Raw genomic sequence first — 22,105 nt, forward strand, 5'->3', positions numbered from 1 at the left:
TCCTAGGAAGGGGGTGCGAACTTCTGGGTCATTGGCCATGGCACTTGTGAACTGTCATGGCGCTGGTGGGTGTGTCTTATGCTAATAAGCAGTGAGGGCAGCCAGAAATCCCTTTCCTTGCCATCTGCTGGTCTGGGCTGATTTCTTTACTTCATCCTGTCTGGACCAGATTCTGTTCTGGTCAGGAGGTTGTGACCAGAAAACAAGTCCTGCTGATCTCCTACCTTGGAACCACCATTTGGGCATATGCTATATTTACAGAGTATAGTTACACGAAAAAACTATCACATTTAAGGCTAAGGCATTACTGAAAATAATCAGGTATGGGGGACGTATGAAAGGAATACCACATAAAAATGAGAGTAGCAAAAATTAGAATATTTAATATTAAAGTAGAATATTCAATATTTTAAATATTTAGATTTAAAATTAGAATTCTGAAAATTAGAATATTTAATATTTTAAATATTTAGAATTAAAATTAGAATTCTAAAAATTAGAATATTAAATATTAAATATATTTAATTTACATTACTGTCCAATGTCAAAATCAAATGCTTTACAGAAACATGGAAAGTACAAATAAATTTTACTACTGATTTATGCTACATCGTTAACAGGTGAAACAGCCAAGCCAAATCTTTGACAGAATTTTAAAAGAGAAATTTTATTTTTTAATGCAACTATAGGGAACAGGGTTTCAAGTTCTGCAACCAGAAAACAATTTTGTGAAACAATATCTTACATTAAGCTATAATATATTCTAAACCCTTGTTGTTTACCATAAACAAATTATTATAGATTTTGAATAACAGTTTATGTGTTTTCACTAAAAAGAAGACTGATGCTGAATCTGAGATACATTTTTTTAAAATGGTAGCTAACTAACCTGGGCAACACAGCAAGAACCTGTATCTCTACAAAAAATTTAAAAATCGGCTGGGTATGGTGGTACGCACCAGTAGTGCCAGCTACTTGAGAAGATGAGGCAGGAGGGCTGCTGGAGCCTAGGAGGTTGAGGCTACAGTGAGCCATGATTGTGCCACTATACTTTGGCCTGGGTGACAAAGTGAGACCCTGTCTCTAAAAAGAGTTGTTTAATGAAAAATAAAAATAAAAAATAGTATCTGACCAAATATTCTTAACTAAAGGTTAGGAGACAATTATGTCTTGTAAGTAAAAATGGTTTTGGCAACAGTGATGGATGCAGCCCAAAGAGTGGAAAATAAATGAAAATTAAGCAAGTAAGTGCTTCAATACACTCATTGATCTTAGGCTACCTCATCCTGCTGGTATAGAAAAGAACATAGAAAGTTATTGTTTTCTGTTTTTATGACAAATGCCAAAATAAATAATTAAGCAATTACTTCTTATTTTGGAGAAGTACCTACTATACTTGATGCTTCAATAATGCATAGTCATAAAAATATTTTAAAGCTTAATACCAAATAAATAAACATATTATCACAGTGCATGCTGGTATGCTTTAATGAAGAAAAAACAAAAAAAACTTACATTTTCTTCTATTACCTAAATCAATCTTAACTCTGCTACTTAAACAGTGTATCTCAAAAATTAATTACAAGAGAAAAATGTTAACAAGTTATTAAAGGGTAAGATTCTGAGCTTTTTCTGTAAAATTCCTATTGGGCATATAAAGTTGCTTGAGCTATAAACATTTTAAAATGTGTTCACTGCGAAAAGAGCTCTATTTCTTGGGTTTATAAATAAATATAAAAATTACAGAAATAGTGTGTATGTAGGGACAGAAGGACATACCTACTTTTCTCCAATATAATAAACACAGGAGGATACAGAAACCAGAGGAGTACTTCTGTCAACTTAAGTTCCTTAAATCTGTATTTCGTTTAAATCCTTCCAGATGGACCAATAATGTGTTGACAATGTATGTGTCCAAATAAAAATGAGAAAACATAAGAAAATAACGTAGCACCATGCCATGTACTGCTTTATTCCTTTACTGGTTCAGTAAACACGTGCTGAGCCCCTACTCTGGACCAGCAACGGGACACAACAAGGATTCCAGCAAAGCTCACAGCCTAGGAAGAGAACCAGAAAGCTACGCAAGGGCAGGACTGGAGAGGGACCAGATTCTAGAGTTTTAAACAAGGAAATGATACAAGCAGCTGAAGAATACGTGAGTGAAGCAGACCACACCAGCAGAAAGGATGGTGTCAGGGGAAGGATTTGTACTGTGGGTGACTCAGTGGATGACAGTAGCTGCCGAATAAACATCAGTTTCCTTTTTCCTTTTCCCGTATGGGTATTTCTTGAAAAACTTACCTTTCTGCACGAATCACACCACTGTAGTAGGGGGGGTCCCAAGGCATTACTTCCTACAACGGAATAATTCACTGTTAAGGAAAGCTACTGACTCTTTCTCAGTTTTTATCAGCAACGTGGCCAGTTTATAGAATGTAAACCAGCTACTGTTCATGTAAATCAGAGCAATTTTATAGAATCCCTTAAAAAATTGATAGCTTGGCAGAAAATACCTGGCTCCTTATTTTGACTTCGCTGTAATCAAAGGAGAGCAAGGTATAAATAAGACCTACGGAATCTGGGAAAAGGCAAACAAATGTCATTCTAAAGTGGAATCTAATAAAAGTAAACATTAATGAATTATATTAGCCATAATGAAATTTTTCCCAAAATGTAACCCATGTATTAATCCATAAAACATACTGCAGGTAAGATGAGTGTACTAAAGGTAAGATTAAGGTTCTTTCTAAATCTAAGCAAGAAGCTTTGGGTAGATATCAAAAATGAAAGCAACAATTTAAAGTGTAACCCAGGCAGAATTAACTCTAATCTTGGCAAAGAAAATATGTCATAAAGAAGTACTACAGTACTAGTTGCTTCTGATGACTGGTATATAATACTGAAAGAAGGGAAAGCTTGAATACTTGAATGAACTGTCCTCCTTCTAGGTCTCCAGGTGGACAAGAGAGTGGTTAAGAGACCAGGCTGTGAAGACAGACTGCCTGGGCTCAAGTTTCCAATCCATACCAGACCATAAACTGCATGACGACAGGGACTTTGTTTGTATCCTTCCCTATTACATTCCTGTACCCTGAAGAGTGCCTGGCACAGGATAATCACTCAGTAAATACTTGTTGAAAGCATCAACAGTACCTCCCAAATAAGATTGCTGAATGTACTTAAACTATTAAGTAGAGTCTCTGGCGTTGAGTAAGGGCTCAACAAATGTTAGCTGCTCTCCTCAGTACCATTATCCTTTAACATTTCAGTTTAGGCATAATCTCCTCCAATAACAAGGTGTTATTTCCCATATTCCATGGTAATACTTGTATCAAGGGATGTATGACAACCTAAGATATGTGTAGGCTTATTTTCTTTCTCCCCATGAGTGCCTGAAGGGCAGGGACTGTGTCCATGGAATCCTGGCCCCACAGTGTTCAGGTCTTGGCACACATTTTCTCTAACAGATGATTATCTACTATCTGCTAGATGCAGACAGAGTGCAGGCGGTAATGAGGCAAAGGCAAGAGGATGATAGCTTAGGCAGTAGAAAGGCAAGTGACTCAACAATCAGAGGACAGCATGTCATGTCTACATTGTGCCATGTAAAACACAGTCCACGAGAAGGGTATTTAAATCACAGCAGAAGGTTAGGAAATGTTCTCGAGAAGGCAAAGCCTGAATTGAGTTTTATGATAGGAGCAGTTAATTCAGATGAGAAAGGGGGAAAGGCATTCCTGTAGGTGGTGTTTGCAAATGACTGGAAGCTGCCCACCATGCCATATTCATGTGGCCAGTACGTAAATAGTAATTCAAATTAAAGAATCAAAGAAAGCAAAGCAAGGAAAGAAAGCAAAACAAAGTGAATAGAGATCACATGAGCATTGCACAGTTATTAGGAGAGAGCAAAGAACACAGCCTCGGCTTGGAGGGGCAGCAGAAGATGAAGCTAGAGAAGCAGGCAAGGGCCAAATCATGAGGGCTTGATGGGAGCAGCAGGGCAGTAGGAAGGGAAATCAGAGAATAACCGGGAGCTACTGAAGAATTTTAAACAAGAGAGTGAGAAGATCAGATCTGCTTTTTAGACAAATCCCTCTGGTGGCAATTCCTTCATTTATTATTCATTCATAGTTCAAATAAGTGTTGACAACCAATTCTACGCCTAACACTGGGCTAAAACCATGGTTAAACTGTCTGAATCCAAGACGGCTTTGAGTACAGCAAGAACAAAAGGCTAGAAACCAGTTTGGCATTCCCAGTTACCATCTGGGTGAGAATAATGATCCCAACCCAGGCTATGGCAATGGGTACAGGAGAAGACACAAGAGTTCACAGGACGGGAGAATCTGCAGGAACTAACAAATGATTAAGGGGGAGGGCAGTGTGCAGTGCCTAGAGATGCTTGTTGAAACACAGATTGTGGAGCTCGCCCCAGTTTTTGATTCAGTGGGTCTGAAGTGGGGCTCAAGAATTTGCATTTCTAACAAGTTTCCATGTGATGCTACTGCTTCCGGTCCAGGAACCACACTTTGAGAACCACTGGTCTGGATTAAGTACAGGCCCTGATTAGAACAGCAGGGTGAATGGTGGCACCATTCACAAAAACAGGGACTTCATGAGGAGACTGGGCATTTCACAAATATCTGCAGAATAATCATATCCATAAGCTATATACAAGTGTCTACAGATAACAGTTTAAAGTCATATTCACTTTTACTGAATTAGCTTTTGGCAACACATTTTATTTTTTATTTTTCTGTTTCTATAGGTCACCAAACTAAATTCTTATCTATTATTTAGTCTCCCAAATGAGACTACCTACCAGGCCAAGGTGTGCAGATGACTAACACTAGTTACTTTGCTAGACACAGCTCCCTCCATAAATTAACAGACTGACATGCTACTCTACACATCACTGAGTTTAATGGGATTAATCTGTTTCCTAGTGGCTATATCTGGGAAGCTAGTAAACAGTTTGTAAATCTGCAAGGCCCATTTCCCTAAATCTTCCTTATGACTATGGCTCTGGCGGCAGCAACTAAGTCAAGAATTAACAACAGCATTTGGAAAAGAATGGTGTAGACAACCCCGGCAATCCTGTAGTGCCCTAGAACCAAACGGGAATGAGTCCTAATATCTGGAATCTCGACACTTTTCAGGGTCCTCCCCTAATCACCTGGGCAGCATTCTGGCCATAATAACACTTGTCTATACTGTTGGACCACATAAGGAAGATCATATAATCATATGATTGAAAACAACACTTAAGTGTTTTTAGTGGTATACTTTGTTAGTCAAATACTGACCTACTCAACTGGGCATCATAAATTAGCAAACAAATAAGCAAATGAACTGTAATGTTAACACTGACGGTTAAAATTATCACCGGCCAGATCAAGCCTCCACTGAGACTCCTTAAAGTCTGCTTCAAACTGAGAAGCCAACATTCCACAGAATGAAAGCAGTCTCTGCATGAATATATACACATTGTGTTAGTGTATTTACACAAAATACGTCAACTCCTCAACAAAAATGCTATATGTACAGGCAACATCAGTTTGGGACATAAGAATCAAATATTTCAACATCTTTATTCACCAAAACTGAGGATCAGAAACAAGACTAAATGGACCTCTAGCCTATCACAAGAAAGTTCCTGAACCAAAAGATATGGATTTCAGTTGATAGACTGTCTATAATAAAAATATTCCAACATACTTACAGAATTTTGAGGATTCAGTTTCATTTTCATCTCTCGTATCATCTCAAAATCTTTTAGAGTTCTATAAAACAGGTTTATCATTACTTGTTAGGACAAAGTTTTAATAATTACATTACAAAAGGACTAGCTTGCTTATGTTACATTCCAATATTCATAAGAAGATTAGATATAATTAGTAGTGCACATGTAAATCATTATTAATCCAAATTTTACCTAAGTGTCATGAGAAATAACAACATATAAAGCAGCATATTCAATTTCTACCTTAAAAAGCAGCATGGTGGATATATGCCTCAAGAGTCCTAAAGCTTAGAAAAACTAGCAATGTCATTACAAATATGCAAAGCATTAATCAGCAAACTTTAAATCACTACTAAATCACTACTTTTTGCTATACCTTTTTAAAGAGACTAAACAAATTAACTTTAGAAAGGAATTTTATCATTGGCTACATTTAAGATTTCTAGTCATTTTTCCCCTATAGAAAAACTCTAGCTGGTCAATAATTAAATAAGTATTTAATATTTGTAGAATATGACATGTATATTGGAATTAACTCCTAACTCCTATACATACCTGTAAAATTATGAAGCTATGCTTGCTCAAAAAATCTACAGCTATGTAGAGAAAGACTACTAACACTTAACTGAGTAAAGCAGGATAAATCCTCAATAAGTGCATAATTAACCCTCTTTACTGTATCAAAGACACAGTGGTTCACCAGGATTATTAAAAGAAAATTTTAGAATTTATAAACATAATCCAAACTAGAGAGGAATGAGTTCTAAGGCATGAGTTTATAGTCCAAAACAGAATGTGAGCCAAGATCCAATGTGTTGGTGTAGCCAAAAAAGGCAAACAAAATTTTAGACAGCATCACAAGAGAGCAAGAGGAAACATCATCCTTTTTTACAAACCATGACTGCTTCTTCCTAGAATCCTTAGTACCTAAAGGTGTGCTGCCTCTCAACTAAGTCCTGGAAGAGGGCCAGTGAAGGGCAAGTGCATGACTGAAGGCACTGAGCAGGGGAGGGGCAGGGGGGGCGGGAATACAGGTTGAGCCTCCCTAATCTGAAAATCTGAAACGCTCTCAGCACTGACATGATGGGACAAGTGGAAAATTCCACATGTGATGTCGCGTGATGAGTTGCAGCCAGAACTTTGTTTCAGGCACAAAATTATTAAAAACACTGTATAAAATTATCTTCAGGCTATGTGTATAAGGTGTATATGAGACATAAATGAATTTCGTGTTTAGACTTGGGTCCCATCCCCAAGGTATTTCATTACATATATGCAAATATTCCAAATTTTCCCCCCAAAATGAAATCCAAAACATGTGTGGTCCCAAGCATTTCAGATAAGGGACACTCAACTTGTGTATAACAAACGGGCACACCAAAGGCAGTAAAACACTGCAGCCTGAAATTACAAACGCTGAGACAGAACATTCTTAAAATACTACAGAAAATCAAAAAGACACCACATCCACAAGCCTCCTGTATTTAGGCCAAAAGAAGAGAAATACTACTTTATGAACGTGTCATAAAACTCATGGCACAAGTTAAAATAGTTTCAAAAACATTTTGGTAAAGATTTTTAAAGTGCAAATGAAAGATGAATTTCTAAAAACAATTGTTTAATGAAAGGGGACAGTCTATGTTTTCAAGAATGGCACGTTAAGGAAGACAACTATGGCCTTTCAAATTATGTCTCATAGTGAGACAGGTCTGGTCCAATATGCCTAAACTTATATTCTAGGCCACTTCCTAATTTTTTATAAATCAAGTCTTCTTTAAAATGACTAAATAACATACAACCAAAAAACTAAATGGTAGAATAAAAACTAACCTTTCAGAAAGTTTGTCAGATAGTTTCTCAAGGAACTGCATGACAGTCTCTAAAATGAAATCCAAAAGAAAGTATCTTCAATTATGTGAAATAAAATGAACATATCTGTTAAAATTATTAGATGATGATCATAATCTATATACCACAATTCCCTTAAAGTGATGATTTTCAAAGGGAAGTAGAGCTACTAATATATACCAAACATATAGTAAATACTTCTAGGTGATGATGATCTTTTAATCAGAAAAAAATTAAATTGGCATACCAATAATACACAGCCTCAGATTATATCCCAAAATTAAAAGAGTTAATGGGACAGGAGCAGTGGCTCACGCCTGTAATCCCAGTACTTTGGGAGGCTGAGGGGGGTGGATCACCTGAGGTCAGGAGTTCAAGACCAGCATGGCCAACATGGTAAAACTCCGTCTCTACCAAAAATACAAAAATGAGCCGGGCGTGGTGGTGCACGCCTGTAGTCTCAGCTACATGGGAGGCTAAGGCAGGAGAAGAGCTTGAACCCAGGAGGTAGAGATTGTAGTGAGCCCAGATCGTGCCACTGTACTCCAGCCTGGGCAAGAGAGTGAGACTCCATCTCAAAAAAAAAAACAAGTTAATTGGAAGCTAAAGAAAAAAGTCCAAAATTTCAAAGTGTTTCTATCCATTCCTATGTGTAAGAAAAAACATTCTTAGACATGTCTGATGTTTTCAAAGTTTTAAAGAGATATCTAGACTCTGCTTTGTTCATTAAAAATAAGTGCAGTGTAGAAGTATGATTCACTGAAATGAATTTCTTAAAATCAATGTTTTTCTTGATAACAATTTTATTTTTATATACAACTGTAGAATAATCTATTCAGGATAAATATGAAAAAAATAGCAAAATAAGAAAAATAAATTTTAACTTCCGATAGAATTTTTAAAGTACTTTTATTAAAATACTTCTGCTATAGTTGTCATAATCTACAAACCCATAAAGGCAGTGTAGTAGGATTACCACCGTTTCCCATAAGAAGAAATGTTTTATGAGTATTTTTTAATGTAGCACTTTTTATCACTGACTTATGTATACAGAGCTTTCATATGTATTTTAGCTCACTACAAACACTATGTTTATGTTTTCCAGATAATCTTTAATACAGTTTTAAGTTTCTTGCCCTCTCTTCAGTTTAAGTTACCTCCTTTTGTGTGAAATAAAAGGCTAAGGAAATAAATAACGGTGGTTAACCTAAACCCAAACCATGAGGTTTCTTGCCACTGTCAATACTTAACAAGTTCTGTGTATACGAATTCTGAAAACACTGGCTCATGTGCCATATGAAACAACAATTGGAATTTTGGGGGAACAAAGACATTATTTACTCAACAATGAAATCTCATTTTAGGATTATATTCCAGGTGCCATACCAAACTGTTTTCAAATGAATCCTTCTGTATGCTTGTATACGTTTTATCTCTTAATAACCCTCTTTTAACATTCATCCATCTTACTCTTCCAGTCATTTTACATGTGAAGAATCTGCCTCAACTAATCTTTTTTTTGAGACAGAGTCTTGCTCTGTTGCCCAGGCTGGAGTGCAGAGGTGCCATCTCGGCTCACTACAACCTCTACCTCCCAGGGTTCAATCGATTCTCCTGCCTCAGCCTCCTAAGTAGCTGGGATTACAGGCACCTGCCACCGTGCCCAGTTAATTTTTGTATTTATAGTAGAGATGGGGTTTTACCATGTTGGCCAGGCTGGTCTCAAACTCCTGACCTCAAGTGATCTGCCTGCCTCGGCCTCCCAAAGTGCTGAGATTACAGGCATGAGACACTGCACCTGGCTTGCCTCAATTAGTGTCCCTAGAGAACTGTCATATTAAGACTGAGTTTGAAACCCCCTGAAAATCACTAAGTGCCTCACCGCAGTTACCTCCACATTCACCGTCCACATGAATGCCCGCTTAGCCTCAGTCAGCCTTTCCGGTCTTTCTCTGCTCTGCTCAGGGTTCACTCTGACACTGCGCACGACGGTTTCACTTCCCTCAGGGTGCCTTCAACAGCCACAGATGCATCCGACAAACGCCCCGAGCTCTTACATCCCACGGCATTGTTTTGTCTGTACTACTCCATCAGCACCGAAAACGTGCCAACCTGTATTACCATTTATCTTTTTATATGCATATATCCGGCTCCTCAACTAAGCTTTAAATCCTCAAGGACCCAGGGCACATCTTACGTGATGATGTGCACAGCAGCCCCCTGCCAGTACATCAGCACACCAAGCACTTAGTGCACAAGGCTGACCTGCCAGTCACGGAATCTGGCGCTGGGTGCTGCAGGTCCAGTGAGCTCCACACTGCTAGAGCCGGTGGTCATGCCCAGCCCTCCTCACATCTGACCTGGCCACAGCATGAGTCAGCTGATCTCTCCCTTCTCCTGTAGACAAACCTTCTGCGTGGCCTCCAGGACCACACGCTGTGATCACTTTCCACCTCCCTTACTGGCCGTTACATCTGGCAGCGTTAACTAGCAGTACCTCACATGCCTGGCCTCTTAAACTTGAAGGCCCCAGAGCGCAGTCCTTGGACTTGTTCTTTAAGTTCACTCTCTTAGTGGTCTCAGAGTCTCATTTTAGAGGTTCAAACTTACATCTGAAGCTCAGAACTCCACACTCTATCTAACTGCCTACCTAACTTGGCCACGTGAACCTCATTTGGTGTCTCCAACTTAACTTGAACCAAACCAAGTTCCCGGTCCTCCTAATCTTAGTTAACAGTAGTAACTCACTCTTTCTAGTTGCTTAGGTCGAAAATGTTGGCTCCCTCTTCCAAATACCATGTACCCAGAATCTGATCACATCTTACCACCTTCCCTGCTACTACCTGGTCAAGATGCCAACATTTCTCATCATAGTTACTGCAAAACAGCATCTAAACAGGCCGTCTTCCACCCTGGCCCTGCTGCAGGCTTCTCTCAGGAGCAGCAGCACTGACTCTCACCATGAGCACTGGAGTCACATCTCTCACTCCTCTGCCCCAACCCGCACAGCGACCTGTTGCATTCACGTTGTCTCTACTTAATGCTGCCCCTTGTCAGCCACCTCTGGCCACCTCTCCTTGCACACACTGCGCTTCAGCCACTCCGCCCTCCTCAAACGTGGCAGGCATTTTTCTGCCTCAAGACCTTAGCACTTGCCAGTGACTCTGCGCAAAACCTTCCTGCCCTCGAGAGCCACAGCCTCACGCCTGTGCCTGTCAAGAGCGTGCTCACACACCACGTTCTCAGTGAGCCCTCCGACAACACTCCCTAAAACTCCAGCAGCAGCCTACAAGCCCACATTCCTTATCCCCTTCCCTGTTCCGTTTCTCCACAGCTTGTATTAACTAATAACACACCACATACTTTATCTACTCATTTCGTTCTTAACCGTCTTCCCTTGCTCACAAGAATGTAAACGGCAGGCCGGGCGCGGTGGCTCAAGCCTGTAATCCCAGCACTTTGGGAGGCCATACAAAAAAACTAGCCGGGCGAGGTGGCGGGCGCCTGTAGTCCCAGCTACTCAGGAGGCTGAGGCAGGAGAATGGCGGGAACCCGGGAGGCGGAGCTTGCAGTGAGCTGAGATCCGGCCACTGCACTCCAGCCTGGGTGACAGAGCGAGACTCCGTCTCAAAAAAAAAAAAAAAAAAAAAAAAAGAATGTAAACGGCATAAGGATAGGAATTTTGTTCTGCTTTATACATCATGACCGAGAACAGTATCTGACATATAGTGGGCAATGAGTAAATATCTGCTGAATTAATAAACACAAATGGGATGTAGAGGATATAAAACATAGGGTATTAGGTCTCAAGCAGCCTATGGAAAACCATAAATGTAGAATATGTGTTTAGGCTTCAGGCTTCAGTTCTGCCACATTTTAGCAATATAACCTAATCTTAGATTCCTTATCTGTGACATGAACACAAATACCTACTTCACAAAGCTGCAGAGGAAGGAAATGAGATAACAACAGAGTAGGCACTGAATGATATTCTAATACTATTATTTTATATAAATATAAAATAAAAATATGGTACTATTATAAGCAAACTGTTGACAACAGCGACTACAGAAAAACATACTTTCCACCAAACTGATACTTACAAAAAAAGAAAAAACATACACTAAAAACACACATTTAATATATAACATACATATTATATCTGTTTAGGAGCTTCGATTATATGAAACAAACTATAAGTGTTTTAAGGGTTTAGGGACAAAGCAGTCCAAGGAAAGTGAAAAAGTTTAACAAGCTTCATGAAAGAGGAGTTTTGAGCTGAGCACTAAAAAAACGGGGTAAGATTTTAACAGGCAGACTAGGAAAAAAAGCTGCTCTCTGTCGGAGAGTGACATGAGCAAGGGAACCCAGGCCGCAATGAGTGACACACGCCTGTGGCTTAACCGAGAGCCTTGACAAGTCAAGGGAAACAGCTGTTTATGAAAGAGGAGGAAGCAAGATTGAGTGCATTTAGAGAACTCTGGAGAAGAGAAGAACATGCTACGGTGAGAAGGGATAAGCACAGAAGGAATAAAGATAAGCGAGGATTCAGGATGTGATCTGCCCCTAGTGTCCCCTCTGTCCGTGAGTGGAATGTCTAACCAGATATACAACTAGAACCCCAGGGGACCCACCACACTGCCTCCTCCTCCCCTCATCCTCACTAAGTCTGGCAACTTCACTGCCAAGACCTTAGGTCTCACGCAGCTCCACCATCATGGCCACCCTACTCCTGACTCACCATCTAAATTACAACTGTAAGTTAATAAATGCTTTTGAAAAAACGTATCATGTACATTTATATTATTATTGTGTAACATTTTCTCTTAGACATTATGAATCATGAGGAACTCAACATAGCACAAGGCAGTTTATGACAAACCCAACAACACACTTCCGTAACACCTCAACTAGCACAAACCTTCCTAAGCAGGACTCTTCCCTCTGAAAAGGAGGCCTATCTGACTGGGTGTTTTTTACATGACCTAACCTATAATTATCTCGACCTCAGTAAAATACTGATCTTTCATTCTCTCACCCTAATTCTAACCAATCTGGTCAAATGGAGCACAGAAACTAATTGAGTTAAAATGAAAACAATTTAGACTAACATCAAAATGAAAATTTAGGTTATGATTTTACTCTCAACATTCACATAAAATAAAGTTCTTTGGCTGGACAGAATAGATGCCAAATTATTAGCTCTATTTAAAAATGGTTCCTATAAAAATACATAGAAAATCTCTATAAATGGTTCTCTGCATGTATTAAAAATAGAACACTAATTTACAGCTATTTAAAATCAAAAGCTCGGTTTCATAAAAATCCTATTTTGCCCTGAAATGTTGGATAAACAGGCTTACCTGGATTTTTAGCTATCGTTCCTTGGAGAGCCCTGTGGGAGAACGTGGAGTACCCCACCAGCTTTGCCAGAAGGTCTCGACTGCTGAGCAATTCTTCTAAACATTTCAACTGACCAGCGTTGGGATAGAGAAAAATTTTATAAGCAGCTTCTCGCACCTACATTTAAAAAGTAAATGGTGAAGGTTATAAATACCATGACACAGTCCTATGCGACAATAACACAGGCTCATGCTCACCACTTTATCTGCAGATGATCACTGCTTTCAAAATAAAGCAATGGTCTACACAAGGCGATAAAGCTTCCAGAGTCATACAATAGCATGGGATGCAACAGCATACATGACTGCAGCTCTAGGGCACTGTTCTGAGGTACGGCGGGACAAACCTCTACCCAGTGCGTGGATCTCTATGCTACACAGCGTCTTAACCAGGAGAAGTAAGACTGCACGAATTTAAAAGTCTCTGTAGTCTAGAATGTCAGTCAATGCTGTTATTAGTCATACTTTAAAAATAAGAAGTCTTGTATGAAATATAAGTAATTAAATCAGTTTCATTCTTTTAAGTGTTTATGGCATTAATAATTCCACAAGTTAAATTTTTAGGGCTTAGTAATGCTAAAAAGTTTTTAAGGATACTGTTATATTATCACTGAATTTTGGGTTAAAACAGTAGCAACACACAGATGGGACCTAAACAACAAAGAGAATGAAACATACATACCAAGTCATCTGGGGCCTCTGCGTGGAGACCATCGATGATGATATGATCCCCAGCAGACGTAAAGTTATGACGAATGTGTTCTGGTAAGAGATGCTTCTCAATCTTGTTGGGAAAATTGGTTCCCATAAGAAATGTACTACTCAAATCCAAGATTTTAACATTGAGGTCCACTGCTCTTTTACGCTGTATGCAGGAGGAGTAAAAGTTATTTCAAGGCATTTTGAATTAATATTTCACAATTTAATAAGCAAAACATAAAGATGTCAAATCAACATATACATTATCATTTAATAAAATACTAAATATGTTAGTAAAATGAATATATTACTATATTTTATAAATAATATATTAATTTTACTTTTAACAGATATTTAATATTCTAACAAAAAGATCATACTATGGTTTTCTGATGTTTCTATGCTTTAAGGTTTACATAACTTCTAGTTCTATTTTATGTCTAGGTTACATAACGAATTGTTGAAACTAACAACATTAAAAATCACATGCCAGGTGCAGTGACTCACGCCTGTAATCCCAGCACTTTGGGAGGCCGAGGAGGGCAGATCACTTGAGGTCAGGGGTTGGAGACCAGTCTGGCCAACATAGTGAAATCCCATCTCTACTAAAAATATAAAAATTAGCTGGGCGTGGTGGTGCGTGCCTGTAATCTCAGCTACTTGGGAGACTGAGGCACGAGAATCGCTTGAACCCAGGAAGCAGAGGTTGCAATGAGTCGAGATCGCACCACTGTACTCCAGCCTGTGAGACAGAGGGAGACTCTGTCTCAAAAAAAATACAGCTCTTTGCAAAAGTGTGGTGAGCCTCCAGAAGTGGGGAAGCACATTTTAAGAGTTCTGATTTTGGCCGGGGGTGGTAGCACGCGCCTGCAGTCCCAGCCCTTTGTGGGGCTGAGGCAGCAGGACCACTTGAGCCCAGGAGGTAAGGCTTCCGTGAGCTACGATCACACCACGACAGCCTGGGCAACAAAGTGAGACCTTGTCTCGGGAGGGAAAAAAGTTCTGATTTTGCATGTGCTTGAGCTGCTACAGAATGATACGGTTAAGTCTAAGAAGTAGACCGGAGCCCCAGGGCATGGTCCTGTCGTCCTGTCTTCTACTCTGTGTCCCTGTCACGTGGCACACGGTCCTCGTTCCTGCCAGGCCCTCAAATGGTCAGTGATGAGGACGTGGATGGTGCCGGCACATCCGCCTAGCTTTAACCTTTGTAACACACAATCACCTGAGAAAACGTGTATTAGCAAAGGGGTTGCCATAAATGCTTAAAGATGAAATATAAACTAGAATCCACATAATAGTCGGGTTGACTGGAGAAGGGCTGAATTATCAGTTACTAGTTGCTAAAAAACTAGACAGGCTCTGCACTGGGCTCATGTTGGGCTTCGGGTGAAAGTGTACACAAATCTTTCTGGGAGGGGAGACAGCAATTAACAGGTTCTAAACTGTTCTGTGTTCTAAAAAATGATTAAGCCACAATACTAACATACTCTTTAAAGATAAACATAGATGATGTAGAGGTATGCTTGATAAGACGCTGAAAAAATTGACTGTATATCAATATCCCCAGAATTTCAATATAGAAAATTCAAATTTCATGGAAAAAAGTTTTCGGAGACCCATTTCTTTACAGTCCAGATTTCTCTTTGCTCATTTTGTTTCTGATATGGCCATTTATCACCACCTAATGGTAACAAGTAGAATAACAAAAAAGATGCACAAGATTTTGAAATCACATTACAGTACCAAAATTTTCTTCAAAACTTTTATTTTGAAAAAAAAAAGTGATAAAATTAACTACTTTGAAGATTTTATCAACTGATAAAATCTCTGGAAAAATCAAAACTGAGTTCACGCCAACTTCAATGAGCTGTCAGGCATATCACTTCATCATTCTGTGGTAACAATGAAATGTACAATAATCTGAACTCTTCAAAAATTCTGTGAAATTTGTGTTATTAAATAATGTTAAAAATAAACATTTCTATTAATTTTAAACTTATATTTGTATGAGACCTTAAAAATTAGGGTTGGGTGTGGTGGCTCACGCCTATAATCCCAGCACTTTGGGAGGCTGAGGTGGGTGGATCACCTGAGGTTGGGAGTTTGAGACCAGCCTGACCAACATGGAGAAACCCCGTCTCTAATAAAAATACAAAATTAGCTGGGCATGGTGGCACATGCCTGTAATCCCAGCTACTCAGGAGGCTGAGGCAGAAGAATCGCTTGAACCCGGGAGGTGGAGGTTGCGGTGAGCCAAGATTGCCCAATTGCATTCCAGCCTGGGCAACAAGAGTAAAACTCTGTCTCAAAAAAAAAAAATTAATTAATTAATTAAATAAGAAACCAACTGGAGAGAATATAGGCTTTGACGATTTATAGATTTTGTTGGTGGGTTTATTTCACGGTCTCTCTTTTGAAAAATGGAACATGTCCACTTTATATTCTGTCCTAGTGGAGCACCTCTGAGAACAGACATGGAAGTTACAAGGGAAACACTGAGCAGGTTTACTTTACTTGCATATTCAATACTGATGGGTTCCCCAGGGAGCTGCTCACTGGGAAAAAGGAGCCACACTGTGATAGTATGTTAGATAAAAGCGGCAATGTCTATGCTGGTGAAACTGAACCTATATTATTTGTCAGCAAAGTTTCAAAAGCATCCTTCATGAGGATACATAAAAACTAAAACTATTCACCTGGATTCTCTACTAGCAACCTTCCTTCTGAAGATATCAAACTTGATGACAGCTAGCATTATTATGATTTGTCAGACATTCACTCAATACTTTTATTGAGTCCAAAACTAATATGCATTAAAAAAACATGATCCATGTTCTCGATCCTTTGTAAGCCTAGAATTTAGATAAGCAACACAACAATAACAGCAGCAGCATCACCAAGAGGTAAAGAAGAATGCCACACGAGTGAAATAAGTAAAGTGCATTCAGATGAACACAAAATGCCACCTGGGGGACTGATAAAAGCTTCACAGACAATGTGGCGTGAGGATGAAGCCTTCATGGGGATTTCGGCCAGGGAAACCTGGTGAGCAGGCTTAGGAGGACAGCGCACCACACACCGGGGAGGGCACTGTGTATGAGGGGCTGACAGCCGGAGCACAGCCGCAAGTGTGAGCTCTCTGGTACATGTTAACTTCGCTAGTTCACTAGACAATGGGAAGTCCACAGGACGATTCTGGGCAGGAAAGTAACAAATCAATGCTTTACGAAAACTAATCCAATGTTCACAGACAGGGAAGACTGACCAGCGGGATGGTGACATGCTGGCCATGCAGGCTCTGGAGTCTGTCTGGCTTACAAAATAACCTCCCACAACCTCCACAGCTTTGGTTTCTTCATCTAAAAAAGCCAGAAGTAATAGTAGCACCAAGAACAAAGTTGTTGTGAAGATTTGATGAGAAACATATGATTTAAAATAGCAAGTGCTCAGTTGATGTTAAATATAATGACTGTTAGGAAGACAGAGGCCTTAAGAACAGCCCAGGTGTTATGATTTGCTTTTAGGATGCAGACAGATGCAGGACCGTAGGAACAATGCAAGGACTTGGTGAGAAGATATGAGAATATTAGGAAGGAAAAGAATACAACTCACTCCAAAATTTTCTTTTACAGAGAAGTTTTAATGAAGAACTGATTTGGAAGGGGGCAAATGTGGTCACTTTACGCAATTTGAGTTTACAGTGGAGCCCGTAAGCCTCACGGGCCGCTGGGAAGGCACGTCCTGGCTCAGGGTCAGACCAGAATCACACGCTGAGCCCTTAACACCACACAGACACATCAGATGTGTGAGGGTTCCAGCATTACTCAAACTCGGCACCTATCAACATGGTAACACCTACTGTATGTGATACATATTCCCAAGGCCCTACCTTCTACTTTCAAGATATTCTGATAACTTAATCTCCTCATAGGTAAGTGGTTTAATTCTACCATATTTACTAGGAAGAATGTATTACTGTTTAAAACAAACAAACAAAAAGTCTAACAGTCTAGACTGCAGGGGAGCTGGGGGGACGGGGGGGCAGGCTGAACTTCCATGGGGGGACGGGGGGCAGGCTGAACTTCCATGGGGGGACTGGGGGGCAGGCTGAACTTCCATGGGGGGACGGGGGGCAGGCTGAACTTCCATGGGGGGACTGGGGGCAGGCTGAACTTCCATGGGGGGCCGGGGGGGCAGGCTGAACTTCCATGGGGGGACGGGGGGGCAGGCTGAACTTCCATGGGGGGACGGGGGGGCAGGCTGAACTTCCATGGGGGGACGGGGGGCAGGCTGAACTTCCATGGGGGGACGGGGGGCAGGCTGAACTTCCATGGGGGGACGGGGGGCAGGCTGAACTTCCATGGGGGGACGGGGGGCAGGCTGAACTTCCATGGGGGGACTGGGGGGCAGGCTGAACTTCCATGGGGGGACGGGGGGCAGGCTGAACTTCCATGGGGGGACTGGGGGCAGGCTGAACTTCCATGGGGGGCCGGGGGGGCAGGCTGAACTTCCATGGGGGGACGGGGGGGCAGGCTGAACTTCCATGGGGGGACGGGGGGGCAGGCTGAACTTCCATGGGGGGACGGGGGGCAGGCTGAACTTCCATGGGGGGACGGGGGGCAGGCTGAACTTCCATGGGGGGACGGGGGGCAGGCTGAACTTCCATGGGGGGACGGGGGGCAGGCTGAACTTCCATGGGGGGACGGGGGGCAGGCTGAACTTCCATGGGGGGACGGGGGGCAGGCTGAACTTCCATGGGGGGACGGGGGGCAGGCTGAACTTCCAACGGTGTCAAGCCTCTCCTGTTCTTCCAACCCTGAATTTAAAACTGAAATGAGGCACTTGGTTTCTCAGGAAGTTACGCGCCGGAAAGAACACTGGCCAGTGTTAGAAATTTTAAGAACTGACACTGGCCATTTGTGAGTTAGGATGGCAACTTGAACAAATCACTTTGTCTTGGTTCCACATCTGTAAAATGAAGGGGCTGGACGAGGCAGAAGGCCCTCCATCCCAGTGTAAACACTGTGTAATCTATGCTTGCTGCATCTGTCAAACACACATATAATATAAATCAATACACTTACGTAAGGTCTGAATGATATTCTCTGTACTACCCATCTTCAATGACATCAGCTTTCCCACTCACTCGGCAGTCTTTCCTGATATTGCCTATCTCATCCTAATTCCATGATATCTAAAACACTCCACTTGGCTCAAGTCTTTCTTAATTCTGAATTATCATGATGTGACAGGTCAACTTCTAGAGAGAGGGCTACATTCAAATACAATCTATAGAAGAATTTCCTAACAGATAAAAAGACCTGCACATTTTTGCAGTATGCAAATTCAAGCAATATATACAAGGACTGTAGCAATAATGAGATCAGCTAAATGTTAGTAAAACAGGAAGAGTCAAAAAAACAGAGAAAAGATGTACCTTTTCTTGGTCTAGATGGATTCCACTAATTTCAAAATCAAACAGAAACAGTTCAGCCACTCGCCTATAAATGAAATGAGCCCCAGGTTATAACAGGTAATAAAAATTACTAGCAAAAAATATTGTGGTTTTTTGTTAAATAAATCAGTCTTTTTGAGCCTCACTGCCAAAAGTTTCTTCAAAACACACACACACACACACACACACACTCACACACACTTTGTTTTAAACAAGGATCTTAATATCCTCAGAAGTCAGGCAAAACATCCATCTGACTGACGATTACGATTGGCTCGTCATGTAAGAGCTTATTCCTTTATTCAGAGAGTACAAACCTGTGAAAGCCACCATAATAATTACTTATTTATTTCAACTCGATCCAAATCCTAATAATTAAAAACATAAAACAGGTTTTATATTTGGACAATTTTTCAAAGGCCCTCTGCATGAGATTTTCAGTTTTTCTTCCAGCCAGTAGCAGCTATTTAGAATATTAAATCCTTTGATGCTGTGCTGGACGCTGACTTTCTTGGCTAATGAGAATTGTTTTCTTTCTTTTTACTCCTGCTTCGTGCTTGGAACCAATTTCAAGTGTAACACCTTTTTTTTTTTTTTTTTGGTCAACGGTATTTTAAAAAAAAAAAAACCAACAACATTGAATGGAAATAATCAAATATTTGATCTACTTTTTTGGCTTTCCTTGAGTTTTCAAAATAGATATATTTACCTTCCTGATTATTACATCAAATATAGCTTGAATGGAAATTTATAGTGCACGTTTATCATATTACACAATACAGGTCTATTATGTGACAAAACTGTATTGCAGAAACATACGAAACATTTAAAATCACTAATCCTATCAAAGATAATGACTATTAAAATTCTTGTATTTCCTTTCAATCTAGTTTTAATGCTATATATATATAATATATTTAGAATAATTTAGAATTTAGAATAATTAAGGCCCAACTGTATACATTTATACTTGCTTTCTCTTGTAAAATTACATCACAAACATTGAACAGTTCTCTATGTCTTTAAACGTTCTTCAAAAAGTTGGCTTTTGATGCTTGTTTTGTATTGTCATAGAGAATGCAAATGTTTTTATTTTCCCACTCCCATGAACCACAATATAATAAAAATCTTTGTTACATTTTTTAATCCTTGTTTGTTTCCTTAGGATAAATTCCGAGAAATTAATCAAAAAGTATGCACATTGACATATATTACCAAATGCTCCTCCATAGAGACTTATCAACTTACACGTAACTAGAGGACCCATCATCCCAAACCAGAAGTGCTATTCTTATTCTGTTTCAACTTTGTCAGCCAGCAGCTTCATTTTACTTACTTAACGGTGGTGGGTCTCATGCCAGGTACAGAGCAAAGCACTTTATACAAATTATTTTCCTTACATCTCATATGATTCTTAGGAAGTACTTTCTATTTCCCTTTTACGAAGGAGAAAACTAGGGCTTAGCGAGCTCTGAAGCCAAAGTCCAACCCCGCAGTTCCATTCTGGAGATGCACTTCCACCCACTTCACACTTGTTGCCACTGTTACACCTGTGGCACACTGCTATCAATTTCAGGGCCATCTGTCGCTATTCCTTATTTTGTGAAATGAGAGTTTCACAAAGAGAATCTTCTGCCCATTTTTCTATAAGGGGGTTTTCTTTCCTCTTTTTTTAAGGTAATTTGAAAGTTCTCTTAACATAGTTAATATATTAACCCTTTGTCATATAAGAACCATTTTTTCACATTCTTGTGTTCTGACTTTGAATGTGGAAGCGTTTTGCCATACCAAAGTTTGCAATGTTTATGTAATAAAAATCAATGAATCCTTCTGCGGTATGAGTTTGTATCATGCCAAGAAAGACCTTCCACATCCCAAGATTACCACTAGTTTTATAATTTCTTTTAAAAATATTTACATCTTTAATCAGTCTACTTTTTTTACCCCAAATGGTTATCCACTGGTCTAACATCATTTCCTGAAAACCAAGTCTGACCCTGTGTAAAGATTTGGGAGGAGACACCATTTGAGTGGAGTCCTAGAGAAAGTGCAGGAGTCATAAAGATACCTGGGGAGGAACATTCCAGACAGAAGAGGCTGCAAGTCCGGAGGCCCTGAGGGAGAGTCTCCCAACCTCACCTCTAGAGTCACAGTCACAACCAAGGCAAAGAAATGAGTGAGTACCTTGTTTCTGGATCAAGGGAATCCACAAGATTTTTATCAGCTAGTAATTTTTGCAAACTTTGATATAAATCCACATTTGTGTTCAACCTAGAAAAATTAGAAATGTAAAAAATTAGTTGACTTTCGAATACCTTATTTTTAACTTTACATGAAAAGAATGGTGTCAGATTGTACCATACACATGCCCAGAAGCTGAACAGCATAACCTACCAGGAACAGTGTAACCATCCTTCCTTCCCACTTTCCTTCCCTTTTCTCCTTCCCTTCTTTCTTTCTTTCCCTTATTTTGGAGACAGGGTCTCACTCTGTCACCCAGGCTGTAGTGCAGTGGCACAATCACAGCTCACTGCAGCCTCGATCTTCTGGGCTCAAGTGATCCTTCCACCTCAGCCTCCCAAGTAGTTGGGACTACAGGCACACACCACCACGCCCAGCTAATTTTTAAATTTAAAACCGCTGTAAAGGAGAGCTCAGGACACAGGCCTCAGCGCCATGCAACTGGGATGCAAGACTGGCCCTGTAACCGCTCTGGGACCTTGGACACATTATTTAGACCTGAGGCTGCCGTGAGGATTAAATGAGATCACGTATGCAGCACACATTTCCTGTGTGAATGAACCATGGCCACTGTTGAGCAGTTGTGCCATTCAGAGAGCAAAGGGCCCAAGGCTTGGCAGTGGTTCCAACCCACCCCACAGTACCACTGGCAGGAACCCAGTCCTCTTCCCTAAATGCAAATGCCATGGCCCTCTCAGAGCTGAGTAGTGAGCT

General features: G+C 40.3%; 1 protein-coding gene across 4 annotated transcripts in view; it reads right to left on the minus strand.

The window, feature by feature from the left end:
* The window catches only part of MIPEP (mitochondrial intermediate peptidase), a 212,397-nt gene that overhangs the window by 180,720 nt on the left and 9,572 nt on the right, over positions 1-22,105 (minus strand). For 3 of the 4 annotated variants that reach the window (XR_006693586.3, XR_010582505.1, XM_005585479.4), the window contains exons 4-10: positions 21,335-21,421; positions 19,133-19,196; positions 13,679-13,861; positions 12,958-13,114; positions 7,577-7,625; positions 5,726-5,786; positions 2,305-2,357 (exon numbers count right to left, since the gene is read on the minus strand). Coding sequence is in view for 2 of the 4 variants with exons in the window: in XM_005585479.4 (XP_005585536.3) it covers positions 2,305-2,357; positions 5,726-5,786; positions 7,577-7,625; positions 12,958-13,114; positions 13,679-13,861; positions 19,133-19,196; positions 21,335-21,421 (654 nt within the window). In the remaining 2 variants the exon portion in view is untranslated. Of the gene's footprint in view, positions 1-2,304; positions 2,358-5,725; positions 5,787-7,576; positions 7,626-12,957; positions 13,115-13,678; positions 13,862-17,314; positions 18,512-19,132; positions 19,197-21,334; positions 21,422-22,105 lie in introns of those variants that run through there. The other variant, XM_074021709.1, reaches the window with a different exon arrangement.

This window comes from Macaca fascicularis, chromosome 17 (assembly GCF_037993035.2).
Source record: "Macaca fascicularis isolate 582-1 chromosome 17, T2T-MFA8v1.1".
NCBI classification, from domain to species: Eukaryota; Metazoa; Chordata; class Mammalia; order Primates; family Cercopithecidae; genus Macaca; species Macaca fascicularis.